The sequence below is a fragment of the Uloborus diversus genome, chromosome 5 (assembly GCF_026930045.1).
Source record: "Uloborus diversus isolate 005 chromosome 5, Udiv.v.3.1, whole genome shotgun sequence".
In the NCBI taxonomy this organism is placed as follows: Eukaryota; Metazoa; Arthropoda; class Arachnida; order Araneae; family Uloboridae; genus Uloborus; species Uloborus diversus.
In genome coordinates, this window is record NC_072735.1 from 137,014,374 (window position 1) to 137,041,096 (window position 26,723).

Below are 26,723 nucleotides of genomic sequence, written 5' to 3' on the forward strand. Positions count from 1 at the left end.
TACGAAAACCGCTTTCCCCAAATAACAGCATGTACTTCACTTCACTTCAATCGCTGCTCTATTGACTTTTTCAGTGGAGGTATCTTCAGAATTTCAAATATCAAAAGAAACTTTAAGATATCCTTAAACATATTTACTTGAGGCCAAAAAAAAGTGAAATATCCTTTTCTGTACTAAGTTTTGCTTCTTCAAACGCATTTTCCATTCTGGGAGATAGAAAAAGCTGTCAAGCTCATGTCTGGTTGACTGGTGACACGACACGCAACTTGCATTTCATTTGTTTACAAGTTGTCGGTAAAAGCTGAAGTGTTGAAAAGAATATTTCGAGATGGAGTCTGGATTAATGGTACCATATAAATTTCATTTGTATACATTAATATGTGCTTGTGTCTAAGAGTGTAGAAATGTAGTGTTTTCAAACTTTTGAAAGTATTGAATCAAACCTTTGTTTACTATTAACATCTTGCATTAGTGGTCAGCCGTGGGATAATTTATTTATTGTAAAATTTTTAACTTAAAAATGTGCATTTGTCCCTAAGGAATGCTTTCTTCTAAGCAGGATGTTAATCATGTTATTATTTGATGTGTAAATGACCATTGTACCTAAATCAAAGCGTTATTGAAAACTGTTGCGATGGATAGGACAGGAGAGTTTCAGTGCTTACCCGAGAAAATAATTGAATTTATTTAGGTAACGAATTATATTTAACAATGTCACTTAATGTTGGAAAAGTACCTCTTTTGTTTTTTCAATAGTCTTCCTAGTATGTAATCTTGAAATCGTTAATTTCGTTTGAAATCGTGTATATTCTGTGCTCCCAGAACTGCCAACGTTGTCATTATTAAAATTAGGAAATGAGATTTATATTGAATTATCAATTATGCGTTTGTCATACTGGGAATATTTCGATAATTGGGAATCCGGCGATCTTTCTTCATTGGCGTCAATTTTTGACTCCAGCGCCTGCGCGAGAAGTATTTTTCTTTGCAAATCAAAACAAAGAGATCGGAAACATCTATTCACATAGGGTTACTATAAAACAGCAGGGTTACCAAAACAAAATTTTTTATGCCAAAAATGAGATGAGCACGCCAGATTCCCAATTATCGAAATATCCCCGTCATACTAATTGAGAACATGCTTCTGTATTTGACAAAAAAGTTGTAATTGTTATAAATTAAATAAATCGGGCCTATTAACAGCACAGGACGATTCCACCGTAATGTGTGATATTTTTATATAGTGTCTTTTCTTTTCAAAGTTCTTTTTCATTAACTCAGCATCAAAAAAATCAAACATTGGTTTACATTCTCTTATTTTGCAGACTATTATAAAGCAACTATATACACAGTTATAATTCTTCTCATTTTTTTTTTTTTGTAATCTTATATAATTAAAAACTGAGCGTGTGTAGCTATGAATCTACGTATGTATGTCCAAGTTACTTCTCCCGAACAGCAGTGAACTGATCATCGAACCAGGTATTGATGAATTCGTAATCTTCCTCTCTTCATGTTTGGCTAATTAACATAATCCTCTGATAATAATTAGTGGAGATATCAATTAAAAACTATTAATTAAGACACTTAGATTTTGACATAAAATCTTTATTTTTCGAAGACTTTCCTCCAGAGTTGGCAAGGATTTGGACAATACGAAAAATACCATGGTTTTTACCGTCCTGTCCGAAAGTGTCCAAAACTACTTTTTAGAGAATCTGTATTTTGTGAGAAAATATTAAAAACAGAACAAAATGTGTCAAAGTTATGTTTTGCATTGAATATTTATTCAGTGTGAACACTCCAGTATAAATATGTGTGTAACTTATTAATACAACTGATTCTAATCTAGTTACATAGAAATTGAATTCTTCATTAAAAATTTCGATTTTTTTTTTTTTTTGGCATAATAGTAACCAAATTTTTTGACTGTGCATGTGTGCAAATGAAAGTGTTCAAAATATAGTGCAATAATTATCTTAAATGCAATAAATGCCAATTTTTGAACTAAAGGAAAAAATCTTTTTTTTTTTTTTTTTTAAATCTGTTACAGTTTTGAAAATAATCTTCTGTTGACTAAGGTGCCACTTTATGATCTAAAACTAAATTACCACCTAACTACTTTAGGAAAATTTGCTTCTAAAAATATTACGTAGCAGTTTTGTTCATTGTAGTAACAGAATGTATTGTATTAAAAATATTAATTTAAAAAAGAAATTGCACAAGTTTTAACACATAGGTGCATGTATTTAATCATCACTTTATTGTTCTTAATGGGTCAATCCATTAGAAATCATCCAGGCCGTGTTGCTTGTCATTTTTGGTTTTCTTAATTTTTTTACCTGTTATTTTCCACTACTAAGTGAGTTCAAAAGTGTTGAAAGAAAATTTTTTAGGCTCATACTTTTTTTCACGTGCCATTTTTAAGTTTGCCTAGTAGCAGTTTTTGGCCCAGAAACAAGTTTTAGGTAAATGCATCTAACTCAGTTAATTTTACAGCTATCAAGACAAAATAAAATCCTACATCATCAGAATGATATCCTAGATATGATTTGCTTGCAAAATATTATTTAAATGGTGAGAAAGGTAAAAAAAAAACTACACAACTACAAACTGAAAATTAGCATGAAATATATGAAATATGAGTTCTAGTGTTGCAAAATTAGTAAAAGAAGGAGAGTCTCAGCTCTATTTTTTTTTTCTTTTCTTGTGTAGATATAATATAGGACTACTTGTTGTAGAAATTTTAAGCCCAATAACTTTTTTTTAAATTTATTTACAATTTTTCAAAAATGGTAAAATTTGCATTTTGACAAAGTTTAAAGTAAAATATCTCAAAAGGAACTGAGTGAAAAATTATGAAATCGATACATGTAACACCTTTTCATGACATGAAAATATGATAGCAATTTGATAACTGAGAGTCAACTGGTACTAGAGCTATAATGCGTTAAAGTTGGCCAAATATTGCATTTATACATACATAACCTTTAGCATCATTAAGGGTAATAATGCATACTTTAACTTAATATCACTGGCTCTGAGTGTGCTACAAAAATATAGTATGTGTTTATTCAATCAGTCAATATGTTTAATTTATAATTTTCTCAAAGTACTGAAAATGTTGAAATTTCAGTGCTCAGTTTTTCTTTTAATTTTGTGCTTTCTATCACGAAAACATTCTTAGTCATTAAGAAATTATCTCGATTATAACTTAACTTATATTGATTGAGTGACATTTTGCCAAGGATGGATACAAGGGAGGGGCAATGGGGGCGATCGCCCCTCCCTTGAGGGACCTTGCACAGGCAATTTTTCCAAATTAAATTCCTAAAACGCAAAATTAGGTCTTTTTTGAAGACGATAAATAAAGGAGTGGAGTTCCAATCTCCCTCTCGGAAACTTTTCGACATTGAAATTACAAAAAGGCAATTTAAGATTTTCTTTCATGATGTTAGGGGGAAAGGTTTTTGAAGTATTTCAACGGAAATAAAACAAAATTGAAGTTCTAAAACACAATTTTGGAATACCTCTTTCAGCGGAAAATTAAAGAAATAGGTTCAGAAACCTCCTTGGCTAAATTTCAATATTTCAGTTGCTTCTGGTGAAAATTCTGTGGCAGTCCCTTTTTCCCTCAAAGCACAAGTTAAAAATTTTACCGACCCCCCCCCCCCCCCCCCCTTGAAACATTTCTAGATCCGCTCTTGCTGTTTGCAGTAAAAATATTAAAATACGTTTTGAAATAAAAAGTTGATAAATATACTGGATGTAAAACTTTATACACAACACTGCCATTTGTATACTCAGAAAGGAACTAACATCTACTGAGACCAATTTTAAATTGAAATACACAAAACTCAAATTAACAGTAACTCACAACCCCAAAAAACAAATGATGCTACTTGTATTAATTTCATTATTTTTCACTCAGTCCCTTTTGAAATATTTCACTCTAAACTTTGCAAAAATACAATATTGGGCCAACTTTAATGCAGTTGTGTCTCAGTCATCAAATTGCTATTATATTTTCATGTCATGAAAAGGTGTTACCTGTATCGATTTCATAATTTTTCACTCAGTCCCTTTTGAGATATTTTACTTTAAACTTTGCCAAAATGCGATTTTTGCCTTTTTTGTAAAATTGTACAAAAAAAAAGGACAAAGTTCTCAAGCTTAAGATTTCTACAAGTAGTCCTATATTTTATCTACACAAGAAAAAAAATAGAGCTGAGACTCTCCTCCTTTTACTAATTTTCAGTTTGTAATTATGAATTTGTTTCTTCACCTTTCTCACCGTTTCAATAATATTTTGCAAGTAAATCATATCTAAGGCATCATTCTGATGATGTAGGATTTTATTTTGTCTTGATAGATGTAAAATTAACCGAGTTAGATGCATTTACATAAAACTTGTTTTTGGTCCAAAAACGGCTACTAAGCAAACTTAAAATTTCGCATTAAAAAAAAATTGAGCCTAAAAAATTTTCTTTCAACACTTTTGAACTCACTTATTAGTGGAAATAACTGGTAAAAAAGATTAGGAAAAAATCAAAAATGTCGAGCAACAAATTTTATTCTTTTTAGGTGATTTCAAATGGATTGACCCTAATCTATAATTAAAAAAAAGGATTTTCATTAAAATATCATGCAAAACTTGTATGCAAAAATCATTTTAAAAATTCAACTTTTTTTTCCTGCACCTAAATATTGCACATTTAATAACATTCCTTTGGGTTATGAATGGAACTGAAATAAGTTTTCTTTTTTGGTAGTGTTGTGAATTTCCTTTCATAACTCTACCAATTGTTACATGAACAAGGTTTCATGTAATAAAGTTATTGGCAATTTTTTTAAGTAAAATATTTTTTAATGAATATTTCAGAGAAAAATATTATCAAATACTCATTAAAGCTTAATTATACATTTATGTTTCTACATTAAGAATATTGCAGTAAATACGAATTGATTAGTTTACACTCTCTTAGCGTCAGCATAATTTTGGGCAGTTTAAGACACTTTTGACGATAAAACCATTTGTCCTGTCCTAAACCAATTTTGAACAGTCCAAAACCCAACTCTGCTTTCCTCCATTCAAATTATTATTCAGTGCTTCATCTCAACTTTCCACAACAATGCTTTCATTAAAATTTGTAGCGTGAAGAAAATCATTGAGAAGAAAAATCTGTTGCCATTTTTTTCTCGAATATGAACAAAAAAACTCAGGGTTTTGTTTTAAAGGCTTTCCTGTAATCGGGGAATTTAAAATGTTTATTTTTGGTTACTTTTCTGCAATCTGCCACAGATTTTTAATGATTTTTTTCTTTTTTTGTTCCAGCCTGATTTTTAAACATGCATCACTTTACATAACGTCATTTTCAAGGTAGATAAAGCCGAGCAATGCAGCTCATTAATTATTAGTTTCATAAAACTTGTAATGTGTGACAACTGAAATCCAAAATTGTCACACATTGATTGCAAGATTTGACATTAATCACAATTGTTGCAAGTTTTATAAAATTAATAATCAATGATTTAAAAATGAGAATAATTACATGTAATTATTTTACACAAGTATATAAACAAGATAGTATTAACTGATGTTTGATTTTTTGATGCTGAGCTAGCTAATGAAAAAGAACTTTGAAAAGTTGTGTAAAAATATTGCATGTTACGGTGGAATGGTCTTGCAGTAGGAGAGGCTGGGGACTAGATCCCCACTTAAGTTTTTAATTTTTTTTTCTCTACTGCAAATTATCAAAAAAAAAGAATGTGTGAACAATGGTAATTTTTTCCTATATCTGACAGCATTTTTTTATTTGAAATTAAACAGATAGTTTGGTAAAATAATTGTTTTCAATATTTTTATTAAGAGATCATGTATTCCTACGATCAAGGGATACTTGATCCCACTGAGAAAATACATAGACTTTTCATTAGATCAGCAATTTACTTATCGATTTTAATTTTCTACATAATGTTTCTAAAAAATGACAGTATTTCTAATTTTCTTTATTAGATTACTAGCCGCCTTCGGCGACCAGCTGGTCCGCCTTTTTACGCCAGGGTTGCCGCCTTCGGCGGCTGCATAGACAATTTAGCGACGGTATTAATCAATGTTTTTCTCTATATATCAATATTATCATCTGCCTTTTTACGCCAATGTTGCCACCTTCGGCGGCTGCTTAAATTAGTTTCGTGGCGGTATCAATCGATCTATATCTATATCATTATTAATTTAAATAAAATATTTTCTAGATCTATCTCCAGTTCTGTCGTTTGGAATATTTTTAAAGGAGGGGGAGGGGAGACACTAACTGCTTGCACTTCATGCAAATTTTGTCGAAAAATAACAAAAAACACTTTCACTTTTACTTGAAAACATTGTTTTTTCAAAGTCATGGTATGTGTGTGGGGGGGGGGCATTGACACCCCGTTGAAGTTCCTTAAATAACGGGCATGTCTCTTTCTTACTCTCCATCTACTATATCGACCTCTGCATTTGTCTATCTATCTATCTATCTATACGATCTATGCGTATCTACCTCTGACAGTAATTAACAATGTTTTCAAATCGCAGCAGTGCCCCCCCCCCCAACCCCCGTTGTTCTTTAAATAACGGGGTCTTGTCTATCTCTCACTGTACATCGACCTGTAGATTTATCTTTCTCTAGATCCATGGAAATTTACCTCTGATAGTAATTAACAATCTTTTTTCAAAGAAAAAAAAGTATTAATTCGAGAACAAAATTAAAAAAAAAAAAAAAACATTTTTTGTACACTCAATGTATATCTATCTACCTATTCGATCCATCTCTAAATTTTCTCATCTATCTCTATTTATTTTGATCTAACCTCCAATCTTATTCCCTAACAAAAAGAAAATCATGCAAAAAAAAGCGCGCTTACTTATTTATTAAAATGCACAAAAAATTGATGTCTTTGTGGTTTGCCAAAGTATAAAAAATCATTGTTTTTATTGAAATTCAAAAAAAAAAGTGACTGGGACCAAAACGATCCGATGTGGTCCATCTGATTAACCGAAATCGAATGTTTAGCAAAACATCCGGGGGAGGGGGGTGGAGAAACAAATGAAATACCTGGAATGAAAAAAAAGCGAATGAATCCTTCGAAAGGAAGAAAAGAAAAAAGCAAGTTACACACTTCAGTTAGATCACGTGGTTGCGTTACGTCATATTCGCAGCGGTCAGCGGACAGCAGATCTTCGGTGAAGCGAATCTTCGTTCTGCCTTTAAAAAATTGTAAAAAAAAAAACCTTTGAACATTTTTGAAAACTTTTTGTTTCTGTAGAGGGCGAAATGTTCTGGCTACTACATAGTAAAATTGTAGAAAAGCGGTTATTATATTTTTCACAGGATGCGTTTAGAAAAAAATTAAACCCAGAAAAAAATGCAAAATAAAGGTTTTTTCAAAAATTCATAAAAAATACAAAAATTGCTCTATCTTCAAAAATTTTTCATTCATCATATTTAAAATTAAATTTTCTACACTATAGTACAAAAAATATTTGTGTGGTGCGATTGGTTCGGGGTCTGTGAAGTAAAAAGTTCTAAAAAGTGCAAAAATACACATAAAACATTAAATAACTCTTTTTCTAATTAAAATATCAAAAATCGAAGCCCGAGGTGCACATCTTCGCCAAGAACTGCACCTGTATACCAAATTTCACCTTTCTAGGCCTTACCGTTTTCCCGGGAAGCGCGCCACACACACACACACACACACACACACACACAAACATCTTATTTTATTATATGTATAGATAATGATGTGAATACAAAATAACATTGTTTTAAATTCCACTAGAGAATTTGTAAGAAAAATGTACACAACTTTAATGAACTTATGATGCTTTTGATCAGTTACTTATTCTCTGATACAGTTGTGAACAAGATATTTTATAAATAAACCTAACTTTTTAAAGTTATGATTGATGATTTATTTTTCTCATTTTTTATGCTTTTTTTAACATTTAAAATTTTTTTCAAATTCTATAAGTCAATCTTATGGAAGTCAAACTCGCTTATAACCAGCGTGAATTGACAGTGATATTTGCTCTTTATAACCAAGTTGTCATAAAAAACGAGTTTATGAAAAAATATATAAAAAAGTCACACATACTCAGTGGCGTAGCTAGACCCGACTTTCGGGGGGGGTTACTTCTTTTATATATATATATATATATATATATATATATATATATATATATATATATATATATATATATATATATATATATATATATATATATATATATATGTATGTATAATCGCTTGGAATTTTTTCCTTTTCTTCTTTTTTTTCTTTCACTTCTCTCTTCTTTTTCTCTTTTTTTTGAGACTAACTTTTCGGGGGGGGTTTTGTCCCCAAAACCCCCCCCTTAGCTACGCCCCTGCACATACTGCTTACTTTTTGTTTTTTCACATTACCAAAGTAGTTGTGGAATCATCTTTGGCCTATCTTTGTCTCTTTCTTGCGTGGTCTTTTTTTTTTTTTTTCCTGAGGAATACTTATGACTTGAAAAAGATAGTCCTTTGGACCCTGGCCTCGAAAACATTTTGAATTTTTTCTGCATGTCCAAAGCCATGGAGTATGTTGAGGTTGTCTAGCTTCGAATTCTTCACGCTAATAGTTATAGCTTTCATTACTTTTTTTTACATCTCAGTAATACCTAGAATTTTAGCTGCAATACAAAATGTGCCAAATTCAGTTCCTTGCTACATCTTGCATCAAAAAGGTGAAAATCATCAATTATGTTTCTGTAACATATTGCAAATTGTTTCAACTCGCATGTTTCATATCTTGCTAGTTATTTTGTCTCAAAATCAGTATTTTGGAAGTTATTTTTTCATTTCACAAACCCCGAAAAATTGAAGACCCTCATTTAAAGAGGGGTGAGTAAATCACTTTCCTGATACCCTCTTCCTCCAAGATCAATTCAACACAAGAGAGCGGGCAGCATCAAAAATACATATATGTATATATATAATAACAATAATGGAAAAAATATTGTTCTATGTATCAGAAGAAAAGGCACTCAAGGGGGGGGGTAATAAATTTGAGCTTTACTTTAAAATGTAGCGGCCAACATAGAAGTTTTTCAAACAAAAAAGGATCCTCATGAGATAGCTTAGGGCCCCCTTAAATCTAAATCTGACCCCGGGTGCATCTTTAGTAGGAGCCAATGTTTTCAGAAGAAATAACTGTTTGTTTCCTTAAATCTTTGCTCAATGATGTTTTTAATGAATTATTCAATTAAGTAATTTATTAATTTAAAGTTTTTATATTTTTTCTAGGAACCCACCTTATATTCTGTAGAGGCAATTGCAATTTTAGACAATGATGGGAACAGGATACTTGCTAAAGTAATTTTATTTGTATTGCGTTATTGTTTACATAGTGTGTTATCATATGCTTCATTTTATTTGAAAATTAAATTTTCTCTTTTCATGTTATGTTTCAAGTTTTAGTATCATGTAGCCAACAGAATAATTGTATCATATCAAAAGCTCCATTGACATGGTGCTTTAACATCATTATTGATTATATGTCCTTCTCTAATAAAACTTGTTACAGCCTCAAAAAGCGATAAATGACCACAATACTCTGCTTTCATTTTAATGTTCCACTTTAATTTTTTATAAATAATGACACAAGAAAAGTATAAAACATACTTTTTAAGTCTATTCTCCTTTCCTTTAACACATGTATCAATCATTTTTCAATTTATTGTAAATTTTGAACTTTGAAAAGTGGAAGGCCTCTTTACTTTTGGAAGTGAGAGGGCAGTTGCCCTCTTTGCTCCCTGCATGAGCCACTTTGATCTTCAAGTAGCCCTGTTAAACCGTTGCTTCTAGGTGCCTTTTAAGATGCCATAGTCATTGATTGTTTCTGCATAGCTCACTCATTTTGTTCCTCGTGGTGTGTTTCTAATCGAGTTGGGTATTGTTTTCTCACCAATTGCTGACCACGTCTATTCCTCTTAGGCTGATGCAGGGCCTGACTTGCAAGTTTTAATGCCAGACTACTTTCAAATTTTCCTGACCACTTTGAATGATCAATTAATATTAAATTGTATATTGGCCTTATAACTTGAAAATTCCTTAATCTCAAGAGTTTTCATTGGGTGTCAAACTTCGCGTTGAGAAGGCTGCCAGAACTTCCTGTAACTCAAAATACCGATTAATCAAACCTTTTAGCCATCCTTAATGTTAAAAACTTTTGATTTCATTAAATATGCTCAAAATAGCTAAATGCAAAAAACAGTATTTTCTATACAAGTTCTTTATCAAGAGCTTTTTCCAACAAAATTTGTTTGGGTTGAATATTGACCTAAAATTTCCCTCTAGGTGCTGTTAAGTTTTTTTGAACGGTTCAAATTTAATGAAAAATTAAATATGGGAATTGAGGTGTCCTTTCTAAGGTCTTTTAAACAAAAATAAAAGTTGTTCTAATCCGACTATTGACTCAAAAAATATTGTGAGGTGGGGGGTGGGACTGACAAATATAGCCATTGACACACATTTTCTCCATCTCAAAACCCTATTTTTCAATTTTTTTGTTTTTAGCGATTTTTTTAGGATGTATTAAGCCTTCTTTCTTTTGCTTTTACAGGATAGGGGGCTAAAATAGATAAGATAACAAATAATGAGCAAGCAATATTTCATTTAATCTCAGTTAATTTATTTATTTATTCCTGCATTTTGATCAGAAATTTTAAAGATGGGTATTCAACTGAGAGAGAGAGATTCATCAACCATTTCTCATTCATGCAACTGTCATTTGAAAGTAACATTTCTTTTGAAAATATTTTGAATAGTTTCTGATAGGAGAAAAAATTATTTTATGAATAAAACAATGTTATGAAGTAGTACTTAGTATATTTTAAGAAATAATATTTAATTTCTTTTTTAGTACTATGGGAAAACTTTCCCAACAGCAAAAGAACAGAAAGTATTTGAGAAAAACTTATACAAAAAGACTCACAGAGCTAATGGTAAGTATTAATCAAAACGTTTTAGTGAAAATTTAGATATTTTTTTTAATTTAACTGTTTATTGTTGCTTAGTGATTATTCGATATGTTGTTTATGTTTATAGTGTAATATTTGCAGTAATACTCACTTCATTCTTAATTATTTCCAGTGTTTTGTTGGGAAAAAAATACTTTCAGCAGTTTTTTTTTTTTTTTTTTTTTTGAAATAATATTGTTTGCTGCTTTCTTCAACGATGTATGATGTTCTCATTTTGTGTTAATCATTGTAGTGGTTGTACTGGATTCCACAGCAAATGCTTTTGGCACACAATAACATAAAAACATTATTTTCTTTAATTTATGTAATTTAATGAAAGGTGAAGTTTTTCCCTTTATATAAAAACTTGAAGAAAGGTGGGTAAGAGCGGTAGTTTCTAGTTTTTGCCACGGCTCAGAAAAATTACAGATTTGCCACTGCCAGCATGTTTATGGTGTTTACTTCCATCATTTTTTTCTTGTATGATCAACAATTATGGGATGTGGGAAAAAATATAATTCAAACATTGAAATGAAATTATTATAGGAGTATTTTACAGGTGTCATTTGGCACACTTCCTACTGATGTTGGTCATTTATCTATTTTATAAATGTTTTTACAATTGTAAATTGTATTTCCTAATTAGGCTGAGCACTTTTTAATAATCAATGTAGTACTCTACTAATTTGTAAGTTCTTATGAAGCTTTTTTTAATAACATTAAAAGTCAACGCTATGACAAAAAAAACTGTAATATTATTATTTATATCTTGTCTTATTTATAAAAATATTTTTTCCTGAAACGTAGCGGAAGTTATTATGCTTGATGGATTAACCGTTGTGTACAGAAGCAATGTGGACTTGTTTTTCTATGTGATGGGAAGTTGCCATGAAAACGAAGTATAAAAGTTTTATCTATTTTGTTTGTATGGTCTGTTTTTAAACACATTATCTGTGATGTTTAGGAATATTATTGTTTATGTTATTATGATTTATGTATATTTTATATCAAAGTTGGGTTTTGGACTATCCAAAACTTGTTTAGGACAGGGCAGGTGTTTTTTACCGTCCAAAACTGTTCGAAACTGTCTTAAACTGCCAAAAACTATGCTAAAGCTAAAGGGGTGTAATCTAATTAATTTGTATTTACTGCAATATTTGAAATGCATAAATATAGATATTAATGAGGTTTAATTAATGAGTGTTTGATAATATTTTTCCCCAAAAATTTCATTTAAAAAATTTTACTTAAAGAAATTGCCAAACTATTACATAAAAACTCCTTTATGTAACAGCTGGTAGAGTTATGATAGGAAATTCACAACATTTCCAAGGCAACTAATTTCAGTTCCATTTATACTCAAAGGAATGTCATTAAATGTGCAATATTTAGGTGCAAAAAAAAAGCTTAATTTTTAAAATGGTTTTTGTAAATAAGTTTTACATGATGTTTTAACGAAAATTATTGTTTAAATCATAGATTAAAGAACAAGAAATTGATGATTAAACACTTATATTATAAAACTTGTGCTATATTTTTTTTAGTTCATATTTTTAATATGATACATTCTGTAACTGCAAAAAATTGTAATTTATTGCATTTAAGTCAATTATTACACTATATTCTAAACACATTCTTTTGCACACATGCATAAATGTTGAAAAGTTGGTTGATGAAAAAAAAAACTCCTGCATACAAATTGAAATTTTTAATGAAGAATTTAATTTTTAGGTAACTAGATTAAAATCAGCTGCATAAATAAATTACATATATATTTATACTTGAATGTTCACATTGAATAAATATATTAAATAATCAGAAAAATAATTTTGATACGTTTTGTTCTGTTTTTGATGTTTTCTCACAAAATATAGTTTCTCAAAAAATAGTTTCGGACACGAGTTTTGAACAGGATGATAAAAACCTTGGCAGTCCTGCTTTCATTTTCACACACGCATAAAAATAGGAAAATTTAGTGACTATTATCAAAAATAAAATAAAAAATCAAATTATCTCATGGATACAGATTGAAATTTAAATCAAGAATTCAACTTCTATGTAACTAGATTAAAATCAGCTGCATAAATAAGTTGAATGTTCTCATTGAATAAACGTTCAATATAAAACATTACTTTGACATATTTTATTCTGTTTTTAATGTTTTCTCACATAATACAATTTTTCTAAATATACAGTTTTGGACAGGATGGTAAAAAACCAGGACTTTAACCGTGGTTTTTAACGTAGTGTCCAAAACCTTGCCAACCCTGTTTTATATATTTTTTCAAAGTTCACTTTAAAAAAATAAAAAAAAAGAAAAAACTTGAAGGATGGTTTACCCCTATGAAAGTTTTCAGAAAAACCCTGAAAGACGTCCACTTTAATTTGTTTAGTTTTTTCAGATTTTCAATCATTACATGAATTTTTGTAATTAAAACTTAAAATAAGAGAATATATTCTATTGACTAACATCCCAATTATCCAATATTTAGGGGTGAATTTCACCCTGTAAGCAGTGTTCATTTCTGACTGTAAAAAATGTGTGTTCAATATTTCAAAGTGTTCTATTGATGTGTTTCATTCAAATCAGCATGTGGCACTTGAGTAGGGTTACTTGTAAGTGAAAGGAATATTATTGTTTATCAAACTGAAATACATAAGTTAACTTATTTTATATTATTAATGATGTTACTGAAAATGTTAATAAAATTTAACTATTAATATAAAATTTTTGATGTTGTGAAATATTGTTTTTTTTGAACACTCAAATTATGTTGGTTGAACGTAACTACATTGCTTTTACAATTTCATGGTCTCACCGTTTGCATATTTTGCTAGAAATAAAAAATACAAGAAAGAAACAAAAACATGAGACACTCTATTTTAGTAAATGGGTAATTTGCTATTACACTAGAATGAAAATATTGAAAGTGCCAAATTCAACTTGTAGCACATCGACTCAAAAAGTCCATCTCTAAGTCTTTTCTTATATTTTGTTATCAAAGGTTTTTTGCATAGGTGCATCGAAAAGTGAAGGATCAAGAGAAATGTAGGGGATAGGGAGCGTGGCCCCTGAAGCTGTTTTTTTTTTTTTAATTGGGCTATATTAATGGCTTTTGATACAGTAAACTCTCGATTATCGGCGAGTCAATCAACAACCTGTGTTTTCACAGCAAAAATCAAACACCAATGGCTGTTTTTTGTCGAAAAATTGCAAATTTGAACTTCGATGTTTTTGTCTTATACATTTATTTCCTTATTTATTTATGTTTTGTGCTTTCTTCATTGTACATCTGCCTGTTCTTTATTGATGTTAAGTTCTGTTGTGTGAAAATGGAAAACATTTTTACTGCACTGTATATATTTTCACTATTTGTAGAAAAACGTAGTATTATGCATTAATCATGGATGTAGGAATAGCAGGATGGAGCACAGGGGGAATTTCTGGAAGCGATAACCGTAACCGGCCACCATCTTGCATGTATGAGGAAACTGTCTGCAATATTTAAGATACAGAAATTGTCGAATTTCAAACAGATTTCGACTTTATGGCATTCTTTCATCTGTGTAAAAATTATAAATTAAAATACTACAAAATTTAAAATCCAAGTGCTTTACTTAAAAAAAAAAAAAAAAAAGTTGGATATTTTATACTTGGAGGTTACTACATCCATGATTTTAAGTAAAAAAATTAGCAGTTGATGTAAACTAGTGATAAATTAATGTTTTACATTTATTGCTAACTAACATTACGGATTTTTCTGGTTATTGTGTCATATTTGTTTACAATAGTAAAGCTAATGTAAAGTGTAGAAGGTTTAATAAACATTGAAAAGCAACAAAATTTAAATTTAAGGTCTGAGCCTTTTTTCAAACATAAAAATTAATTTAGATGTGATAATATTAATAAGTAAAAATTTTAATTAATATTGTGACATGGTACAATTATACTGATACTTTCATTCATTGCATAAAAAAATATGTTTCTTTGGGAATTTTTGAAGTTCTAAATTTTTTTACTATTTGGTTGCCGAATATTGAAGTACTCTGCCAAACCAAATATTTGGTTTGTCTTCCGATATGCAGTATACCAAATACCAACCAAGTATTCCATGCATCTCTAAAAAATAAAGAAAGAAAGAATGAATCATCAAAAATCAAAGAACCGGATGGGTAGGTTTTCAAGAAGTTGTTTAGAATTTTATGCTATTTAACATTTATTTACATGGGATTCCTTTTAAAAAAACTATCTTAATTTTGTTAGTTTTATTTTAGTTTTATCCTCATTCTGGCAACTTTATCAAAATTAGTTTTTCATTTATGTTATTCCTTTATTTTTCATTGTTGATATCTAGCTCCTTTTTTCAATTGTGCCGTATTCAAATTTTATAATCTGGACATAGGTTGCAAAGTTTTGATAATTCTGTAGTATTCTTATCTAAGGTAGAGTCATTGTGTTATTAATAAAAATAGTATTTTAAAACCAATTGACCATTCATTTATCACTAAATTAATTTTAATTAAATAAAGACGCTAATTATGCAACTAGTTTATTCTTTGTAAATTTAAATCTTAAAATATGAATGTGTTGGGCATTATTTTTTATTTCTTAGGCAGGCAAAAAATACTTTCATTATCAATTAGAGGGAGAAAAGTAAAACACGAGAAATTTTCGCCCAAGTAATATGAATCTTTTCCCCCTTTCTCATCACCCAACACGGCCGCGGCTCTCTCACAGTTACTTCAAACAGGACAATGGGAGTAGATACGGCACGTTCCCTCCTTTACTCCTACCTCCATGGCATTAATACAGCCAAGTTTTTGAGAAAGAGCAATTTTTACTTTATTAGTCTCTCATTTTAGCATTTATTATCCGCGGCACTTGTGCCAACCAACTTATGCACATAATCGGAAGTTTACTGTATTACTGATTTAATAACTTCTGAAATGGTAGAATATGGCGTCAAAAATCAGGACGGATCGCCACCGCAGACTTTCTCCTTCCATTTTAAAGTTCCATTGTTATGAAAAAGTTAATTTGGAATTTTTAGTTTTTACTTTTGGTGAAAAATCAATCCTCCCTATAAAAAATCATTTTTCAATCAATCATTATTTTTTTTAATCTGAAATGTGAGGAGGCAAGACCCCTGTACTTTTGAAATGAGCCATCTACTGATAAAATTCAGAATTGACCCTAAATGGACAAATTATTTCATTTTGTTTCTTTGGCTCAAGCAATTCTTTGACCACTGAACAGGGGCATCAGAAGGAAAGATGTTGCTTTAGTTAAAGTATTCAAGAACAAATATACTTAATGAAAATTCAGAATCAGATGGTTTGAGCTTAGATAGAAAACCAAATGTTTGTCATGAGCAAATTGTATATTCATTTATCTCTGATATAACTATGTTGCTAAATTCTTTTTTTTTTTTTTTTTAAATTTTTTTTTTATATATCATTGATTTTTCCCTCCTTTTAGTTAATCCTAGTCAGTGTTTTGAACTGTTTATATGATGCTGTTAATCAAATTCTACGAAAAAATGTTGAAAAACGTACACTTTTGGAAAACCTTGATGTAATTTTATTAGCAATTGATGAAATATGTGATGGAGGGTAAGTTATCACTTTTCTTTAATATACTTTTAAAATCAAAAAAGTGCATTTGAAATTACGTTCTGAATGAAATAAAGTGTTGCTTTATTTGAAGAGCATTCATTTTGTTTGAAATATTTTGAAAATAATCCTTTCCCTACCTAATATATCAAGTTTAACAGTGGTTCTCTCAGCCTTTTTCATGTGAATCTTTTTTAAAACCTGAAAATGTCTTGTGAATTCCCTGCGCAGTCACAAGTAACAACAAAGGACAACATTTAATAGCTGTTAAAATTTCTTACCATTTTGCATAGTAAGTTGTGAGAAGAAACTAAAGCATGATCATTAAGTATATTTACATTAACATTTGTAAAACTAAAATGATAGTTTGTCCCACTGAAAATGAATAGGAAATGAATTTAATAAAGGAGATCAACAAAAATTTAACAGGCTCTACACCTTGCTTCCAATAATCTCTTGGGATTACTACTTGATTTTGAATATTTCTACTACAAGATATAAACAAGTGCCTTCTGCATTATAAAAAAAAAATATGTACTCAAATAACTAGATATTGTTAAACGCCACCCATGGAAAACTTATTTTGTCACGCATGCGACACTTTATATATTTCATTAAAAATAGTAATTTAAAATGGTATTGAACAAAATTTTGTTGCTTATTCCCTTTTAAAATAATTACTTTTTAATGAAATATATGAACTGTTATGTGCAGGACAAAATGGCTACATGTTTGAAAATACGGGTAAGCAGAATAACATTTTCCCCAAACAGCAAAGACTGATTAAAAAGCTTAGTAGAATGCTGTTGGGACCCAAATAAGTGAATGAATCTGCAGAAATTGGTTTTAAAGTTTTGTTTTGCTTTTCATAACAAATGAATATTCTTTATATTTACTGAGGACTAGACACTTTAAGGGAATGGAGATAGGGACTGACGGAAGCAAGACCTATACTGCAAACAGAATTTACTTAGGGAGAGAACTCAGTTCGGATCACATGTTCTCATGCCCTGTTATTTTGGCTGCACTGCAGCAAATTACTGACTCCCCCAAAGAAGATCTTTATTCAAAACATTGCCTCAAACAATAGCTGAGGTAGCTATCTTTGTGCATGGAACAATTTGAAGGAAGTCCATGAACATGTCAGCCAACCATTCTTTATGTTTGACAGTTTTTAAATAGCATTAATTGACTGCTTTAGTGGTTGAAAATTTTTGTAAAAATAAAGATTTTTGGCCTGATGAACATTTCAGGCATATTATTATATCCTTTAAATGTGCAGTTTATTTTTCTTCCTTGCTAGTCCTTTGGATATGGCTTATTTTCTTCTTAGCATCACATATATTTATGACATTGACAGAAAATCCCTTTGTGCCTATTTAATATAACAAAGAAATTTCAAGTTTCATTTAATACTGAAAGTGTGATACCTACATCAGGTTCTGCATTAAATATGTTTCTATATTTACCCATCTTTCAGGTAAGTAGATGTTGAGCCATTTGTTTTAAGTTGGCACATCAGTCACATGGTCACAGTCATATAGTCACAGTTAAGCTTTATTGTAGCTGTTACCCGAGTCCTTAAAATTACAGAATAAGCATATGCAATGTATTTTATAGTTTATGCACCAAACATTTAAGTTTATACCTACTATAGTTTGAGATTTGACCAAATAATAGGTACATAAGATAAAAAAATACCTTTGTGCTGAAAAGTAAAGTAAGAAATAACAACGTCCAAAAACACCAATTGCAGATTATTTCAGACAGGTGTTTTGGCGTTACAAGGAAGGCCTTTTTCAATGCAAAAGAAATGAGCCTATGGATGAAATTGTCAGATTGATGCTTTTGTCGGATGTCTTTTTATCCATATGCTCATTTCTTTTGCATTGAAAAAGGCATTCCTTATAACGCTGAAATACATATCTGCAATAATCTGCAATTTGTGCTTTTTGACATTGCTACTTCTTATTTTACTTTAATAGGTACATAATCTGATAATCTTTACTAATAATAAAGCTGAAAGTTTCTCTGTCTGGATCTCTGTGACGCGCCTAGCGCCTAGACCATTTGGCCGATTTTCATGAAATTAGGTACAAAGTTAGTTTGTATCATAAGGGTGTGCACCTCGAAGCGATTTTTCAAAAATTCGATTTTGTTCTTTTTTTACTTAAATTTTAAGAACATTTTTCCAACCAAAATTATCATAAGGTGGACGAGTAAATTACCAAGTTATCACAACGTGGAACCGTAACATGGGCAAGCCAATTGGCGAGAAATTCACCATACATTATTTGTAAATATACAGGCGAACCAAAAGACCTTTTAATTTTCCACTATGAGCAAAGCCATGCGCTTAGTTCATCCCAAGCCCCCCAGCAAAGCCAAAGCGAATGCACTAGTTCATAATAAACCAAAAAATGGTTAGAAAAAAAAAAGATTTAAATTATCATTCAATCTTTAGTTAATTTCCTACACTACTGTAAGCTATTGTGAATGTTTGACAAACATGAATTATATCTTTGCTTTTATCTGTATCTCACCACTTAAAAACTTAGTATGTATTTATTCTATTTCATTAATTTTGCAATGTATCAAAACTTGTAGCATTGTCCTTGAAGCCGATTCCACTTCTGTTGTGCAGAGAGTAGCTGTTCGATCTGATGACATTCCACTTGGAGAACAAACAGTTGCTCAGGTGAGGTTAAAGGATCCTTTTATCTCAGTTAGAGCTTTCAACACTCCTTTTAGCCAAAAAATGAACTCCCTTGCAATTTTGAAGAGGAAAAATTGGGTTTAAAATTATTTTCTTTTCACCATACTTAGAAAATTTTCAAATACAAAATTAACAGCCAATCAATATCAGTCTTCTATGATGATGTGGGCAATCATTCCCCTTTTCATTTAATTTTTAAGTTAATGGCATTTTTATAAAACTGCAATATTTTAGTTCAAGATGTCAGACACCCATCAAAAAGAAAAATAGAAAAATTTACCGCAAAATTCAAGTAAAAGATGTAGTATAAAACCTTTCTTTTCTATATCATGGTGTTTCTTTTTTTTTTTTTTTGAGAAAGGACATTTTTTAAACCTTTGACATGTAAAAATCTCTGAGGGCCGGCTAATATTTTTTGCGGATCAGTGCCGGTCTGCCGGTCTACTGGTTGAGAATTGCTGCCATAGCAGATGCGAAAAGATCACGATTTTCAAAATAAAGACTATTAAAGTATAAAAATGGCATTAAAAAAATGTTTTAAGTAAAATAATTTTAGAATTTCATTTTAAAGCTGTGCAACAAATATATTAATAAAAATTATTGATATAATTGAAACCGAGTAAAATTAAGCCAGCAATTCAGCATTTAACTTTTTGAGGCTCATAAAGAATACAGAATTTTATTTGAAAATGTTTAATTCTTGATTTTAATAAAAATAAAAAAAAGTTTCACATACTCTCCTTCCAACATATATACTAAGCATCAAAAATGAGAAAAAATTCAATTCTTATATCTGATACAAAGATATTGCATTTAGCAAATTGAGAGCTACTAAAGTTTTAAAATGGTAAATAAATGGAGTCATAAAAGTAAAATTTCAGAATGGCATTTTAGCATGTCTACACAATGAGTATTAATAACTACCAACATATAATCCCCAAACATTTCCAGTAAGGAAAAATATTTCTGAGGTGGGAAATAAGAGCATAACTGGTAATAGTGAATTCCAAGTATTAACACATGAAAAAAAAACAAAGTTTTTGTATATAACCAGAACACAATCACTCCTGTGTAAGAAATCACAATCAGTATTTTAAAATCATATGGTTAAGCATTTTTAGTTTTATATACTGACTTTATAGTGTTATACATATATCAATTAGTTAAAGATAATAATTAGATTACTTAAGCACTTAAAAAAAAAAAAAAAATGTTGAAAGTTTAGATCTAAACAACTTTTGCAGTTAAGATTGAAACTTTATTGTGAATTTTTACCATCCTTGTATATATCTTTACAGTAGTTTGCAATCTAGTAACAGAGATGTGTTATTTTTATGTACATATTTGCACCTGATTTTTTTTTTTTTTTTACTTTTAATTTCCATATATTTGAACATAAAGATCCATTATGCAAAAATAATACACAGTATCAACTTTCTAAAAAGTCACTTAGCTCTTAAAAAATTAATACAAACCTTTTTTGGAAAGTTGATAATTTATGTTATGATACATATAGTTCCTTACATTCAAATCTATGTGTATAAAATGGATATATGTAGGTGGGTGTGTATGTTCTTGATACAAATTCCATTTAAGTTGGCTATTTTCCCAAATTTGGCACAGAGGTCTTTTGATGCTTAGAAATTCACATAAGGCAGATTTCCTTATACAAATCCACACTTTACATTGAATCTTTGCCAAATTCTGCACAGAGGTCCTTATAATGCTCAAGAACTCACCTAGGGAGGTTGCCAAACAATCCATGCTACAGGATGTTTGTACTTTTTGGTTACTATGACTGAATTTCAGGGGTTTAAAAAACATTTAAATTGTTAAAAATTTTAATTTTGTGTTGATAAAATTGCTTTTTTCTACACGTTGGCAGGAAGTTGTACAGTTTTTTTTTTTTTTTTTTTTTGAGCTATCACGGTTGCTAATTGTTTTCATTTGACCGTCCATGACATTATTCCTTTTTCAACTGCCTCTGCAGGTACGGCTCCTCTGATGCTCCCAGAATCAGATTTACTGGACGGTCCATGTCCTACACACACCCACACGTGCCTTTACACAACACTCGCGTATGTGCACATACACAGGTCTATGCACACGCAAAATCCTACACCCACGCACACACGTAACTGCCCGGGAGGAAGGGCAGGCTTGAGGGGACAGGAGCCGTTTCAAGAAACATTTTAGGGTCCTGTTGCAACTTATGATTGCAAAACACGTATATTGAATTCAAAACGTCAGAACTCAAATTTGTATTATATTTTTAGTCTGATTGTTATACATGTGTCGCCGGACACAACTTTTACTTTCATGGTAGACCATGCAATGTCGGGCATTGCAGTTAGTGTATGAAAAGGCAGCAAAAATTTTTGTTATAAAAATTAAAAGCTAAAGTGAAAATTCTGGGGGGAAAGTGCAAATACATATGTAAATATATTGCATCTGTTCAAATGAATTAAGCAAATTACTTATTGTAATTCATGCAAAAAATTAATTAATTTTATTTTTATTTATAGGTTCTACAATCAGCCAAAGAGCAGATTAAGTGGTCCTTATTGAAATAGATTTATCATAGTTAATTTTCTTTTATTGTTATTTTTCATACAAATATATCATATGCTTACAAAATAAACTTTTTGTCATACTTTTTTTTATCTTTTGCATTCTAAACACCAATGTACAGGATGATACAAATTAACCTGGACAGCATTTAGAGAACACTAGCCATTATAAATATTCCCTTATTTTGTATAAAATAAATCCCTTGCACATAATGTGCAAGGGTTTTATTTTATCAATGCAGTTATATCAACTTAAGAGTTGTGTATAATATAACATTATACACTAGCCTTAAGCAGACCCTGAAGAGTTCCTATTTTTCCTACTTTTTCCTATTTTTTAGAGCTCGCTCCTTATTTTCCTACTTTTTCCTTTTTTTTCCTACTTTTTCTTTCTTTAGTATAGCACTCCTAATTGTGCATTGATTCTTATTTTTACAATGCCGCACCGATAATTTTCTGCATGTTTCAATTTTGAAAAGCAACAGAAACAATCGGATCCTGAACTTTTCATTGACTGACTACAGTAATTTCTGGAAGGAACGCCGCGGCATCTGCGTGTTTAAAAGTTAAATTTACGTGACTTTTTTACCGTTGCTGCGTTTATTATCGACTTTTCTTTTTTCGCCCCGACTTCAGTCCTACAGTTTTAACAAAACATTTAAAAAATGGATACTGGCACATTCTGGTGCAATTATATATTATTTATCCGTCAATTAGAAGCTTTAATTAAAGTAAACGTCCGACTGTTCAAAAAGTGCGGGAAACGCCAAATTTCCTATTCACAAATTTTTCGTATAGATGATTACAAGGGAAATGGAGCTCTATTTAAACAGAAAGGCAATGTAAAAGGAACCTAAGGAAGCAGAAAAATGAAAAACCTGTACGTTGTACATATTTAATTGATGTTAGTACAAAATAAAAGCGACATATAACAGAAATTCGCAAAAACGGAACACTTCAAAAATAATAGCAGAAACTAACTTTTTTCATACATAAGCATGATTATTGTTCATTCTAAATAGGAAATATGATTATAAAACTTATAAAATTTCAGTTTCGTTCCTTGCAAAGAGTGTATTTGCGAAAAAAAACTTGGCAAACCCTAGATAGGCAAAAATGTTCCCGATTTTCGGAGAAAAATTGAAAACCAATTTAAATGTGAGATTCCATTTTTATTTCTTCACATTTTTAAAAGTTGAGGGGGGGGGTGGATAGAGCCACAAGCAAATATGTTCTGTATTTCTTTTTAATGGGTATTTTCTAATCTGACATATCATAAATATAGAGGAGTTGCTCCCCCCCCCCCCCCCCCCTCACTCTCAATCTCGTGAACAGTTTCCGAATGAATATTTTTGTTGTATGGTGAGGATTGAGAGAAACTACATGCTTTCTCTTTTATGCACAGATAATCATTAGTAACTGATATTTTTCTTTGATAAAAATGTTATGTTTACCATGCATTGATTTTTCCTTTTTTTTTCCGTGAAAAAATTTTTGGAAGAAGGAGGTAAAAAATCTTCAAACCCTTAAAACAATATTCGTTTTTATTTCTTGATTCAAATTAAAACTGGCCCGTCATTTTGATTTTCCTCCCCAGGGGGGGGGGGGGGGGGGCTAGCGAAGGATGTATACTGAATGCAAATTTTGTCTGAAAACAAACAAAAACCGCACAAACTTGTATAGTTAAGCATTAATTTTCTAAAACCAGGGAGGGGAGAAATTGACTCCACTGACTCCCCTCTAAATGAATGCTAAAAATATATAACATAATACAAACCCTTTAATTTACTTATTTCGTTATTTATTTAGTTTAATAATTTTATTATAAATTTTATGTCCCATATTTAAGAACAAATTTTTTTTAGTTCTGCAATTTAAGTCTTTTTCCTTTTTTTTTTTTTCAAATTCAAACATCTGCCCCTGTTTATGCAAGAAAGCATGTCAGCTGCTGATTATTTTTCACTAAAACTAAATTAATATTTACTTTTCTTTTTGTATCGCAGTTTATGACAACAGGAGCTGAAAGTGTTAGTATTTTCAAATGATAAATGGATGCTCTCGAAGGAATGTTTCCGTTTTTGACAAAACAAATCTTTTACAAAAATGGTTGTTTTGCACCAAAATATGAGTTTTATTATTATTTTGCAATCGCTATATATTGCATTTTATTCTTTCACACTTAAAATTTTTATTACTGTATTGTTGAAAGGTGTTTCTTTGTTTGAATTTTGTTTTCATATTTTTGTATTTAATATCTTTGTTTCCACCAGTTTATTTTTCATGCTGAAAATTGTCAGCTTGTTTCTTTTGTTTTGTTTTTATGACTCGGTCTTTCATTAGATCCCTTTAATACTTCAAAAGTACTGTTAGTTTATTTTTGGGACAGTTTTAAATCAAAAATACTGTTAGTTTATTTTACATTAGAAATATAGTTTACGCTAAATTTGTTTCCTCTTGACGTGTGTTCCTATTTTTTCCTACTTTTTTAAGTGATTTTTTTTCTTACTTTTCCTACTTTTTAAATTTTTGATTCCTTATTTCCTACTCCCCCCCCCCCAAAAAAAAACCACTTCGGGATTTGCTTAAGCATTAGCGCCCATAGAAAAAATTTTAAGGGGGGGCTCAAATATTTTCCCCATGTTTTAGCAGAATATTTTCCCCGTGGAAACCTTATGGTCTTAAGTTGTTTAAAAAATGTGATGTTTTTTATTATTTCATCTTTGAGACTAAAATAGTTATAAATTGAATAAAAATGTTGAAAAAAAATAGAGAAATCATGTGATTTAGACGCATACTTGAAGTTTTTGTGTTTAAAAAAATTAATTTGTAAGAATTTGGTTATTAAAGTAAAATCAAGTATCGAAACTCAGCACACGAATTCTGCCTCGGCATATTTTCGATACTGAAGTTCCAGAAACGTAATTTTAGGCGATCTTCAATAATGTTTCGAAAAAGAGGGCTCTCCTTCGAAATTTTTTCAGAATTGTAGTTTTTAAAATGCAATTGTAGCACATTTCTTAATTCACTTGATCGTTAGTTTTGGACATTGTGAACCATTTCTTTTATGCAACCATGGAGAGGCTTGTTTTTAACTGCCTCAAAACAGCAGTTAGTTGAGTTTTTAACTCCTTTTAATGCTTTTATTTGTACTGGTATCCACGTTGTCGTATTTTACTCATCTCTTAAAACTTTACTAACATTGATCCGAAATAAGTGCAGAAAGTTTTTTGAAGTTCCCAAGACTCAATTTTAGACAATCTTAGATGGGATTCGGGGGCTCCCCCCCCCCCCCCAGAAAGTAAAAAAAGCATTTATAGGACACCTTTGATGACGTTAAGGTAAGATATAGGGTTCAGTACACAATACATTTCTCCAGATTTTTTTATAAATAGAAGTTATAAAAATAAAAAATTTGAGATGATCTTCCATGACATTAGGGGGCAGAGGATTTGGAATTTATAAAAAGGTAAACATCTGAAATGAATCGCCCCCTCCTTGAGCACTCTTGGGATCCACCCTTGTTGAGCACTCACATTCTCATGTGCACTTATAGAGGAACCACCACTGTTAAAAAAACTCATTTCAGAAATCTTCTGATCCCTTGATTACAGAAGTGTTTTCAGGGGTGCCCACAGGGGCATATTTTAATTCATTTATAATTTATTTTATTTTATTCAGTTTATATTTTATTTCATTTATTTATTTAGTTTGTGCGTGTGTGTCATTAAAAGTCTGAACTTTGTAATAAAATAATAATAATAATTAAAAATAAATATATATTAATATTTTTAAAAAATAAATAAAATAAAAAAGGTAAGAGGGTTATGGGAGAAAAAAGGGGGGGAGTAGCGCCATTTAACTTGGGGGAGGGGATGGGCACCCCTGAGTGTTTTTAAAGCTGATCATGGAGCTATTAACAGAACTATGCACTACTTCACAGAGAAAAAGGTATTCTAGTATTCTTCAAACCCCCCAAAGCAGAATACTACTAAATTTGCGACGTACGTCGCAGAAAAATGCCTGAGCTACAGTACAATTCTGTTCAAATATGAGAGGAAAATTCAGACGAATTTTCTGCAGAAATTCTAGATTTCTGCAGAAACTGCAGATTTTCTGCAAATATCTTCCAACTCAAGACAGAATTTAAGACAAAAATTCTGCAGATTTCTTTAAATTAGCAGAACATCTAAAATTCTCGGAAATTACGATAATTCGGCGGAAAGCTCGCATAAAATGTTGAATTTGATTAGTCATCTGCAGAAACTTTAGATTTACTTTAAATTTAAAGAAATCTGCAGAATTTTGCGCAAAATTCTACCTTGAGTTGGAATATATTTGTAGAAAATCGGCAGTTTCTGCAGATTTTCTGCAGAAATTTCATATTCTAAATGTGAGAAGATTTGGTTTTTCTTGCGTTTTTGGTTCCCCTTTTAAAATTTTTACCCAATCGATGTTCATATACTGCAATTTCCTCCATAAACGTATGTTTTAGAAATATGCCAACATTGAAACACGTCCATCGCCGAAAATTGCGTGTCTTGTTTGAAATTTCAGTCCTTTTGAATCCTAAAAATATGTCAACTATTTAGAAAGTTTTGAAGTGTTTTATTGTATGCTACCCTAACTCGACTCTCATTTTATTCATTACTTTATTAACTTTATTTTAATTGCTTCTTCACGCCATGTAAAATTAACCAAAAAAAAAAAAAACCTGGTTTGACACCTAGGTTCGGATTTTTGTAAAATTATTTCTATGCATTTTAGAAAGCAAAAAAATATTTTTGGAGAATCTCAA

At 30.5% G+C, this 26,723-nt stretch overlaps 1 protein-coding gene across 2 annotated transcripts; it reads left to right on the plus strand.

Annotated features, from left to right (window-relative positions):
• The first annotated feature begins 74 nt into the window (after positions 1-74).
• LOC129221885 (coatomer subunit zeta-1-like) lies at positions 75-22,030 on the plus strand. 2 transcript variants are annotated; one of them, XM_054856255.1, is made up of 8 exons: positions 75-346; positions 6,017-6,103; positions 9,315-9,383; positions 10,933-11,014; positions 11,837-11,928; positions 16,509-16,642; positions 19,250-19,340; positions 21,884-22,030. In XM_054856255.1, the coding sequence occupies exons 1-8, from the start codon at positions 329-331 to the stop codon at positions 21,929-21,931; spliced, it is 621 nt and encodes a 206-aa protein (XP_054712230.1). In that variant the 5' UTR covers positions 75-328; the 3' UTR covers positions 21,932-22,030. The 2 variants fall into 2 exon arrangements, with proteins under 2 accessions (XP_054712230.1, XP_054712231.1); XM_054856256.1 differs by lacking the exon at positions 6,017-6,103 and having other exon boundaries at positions 79-346.
• The last annotated feature ends 4,693 nt before the right edge of the window (positions 22,031-26,723 follow it).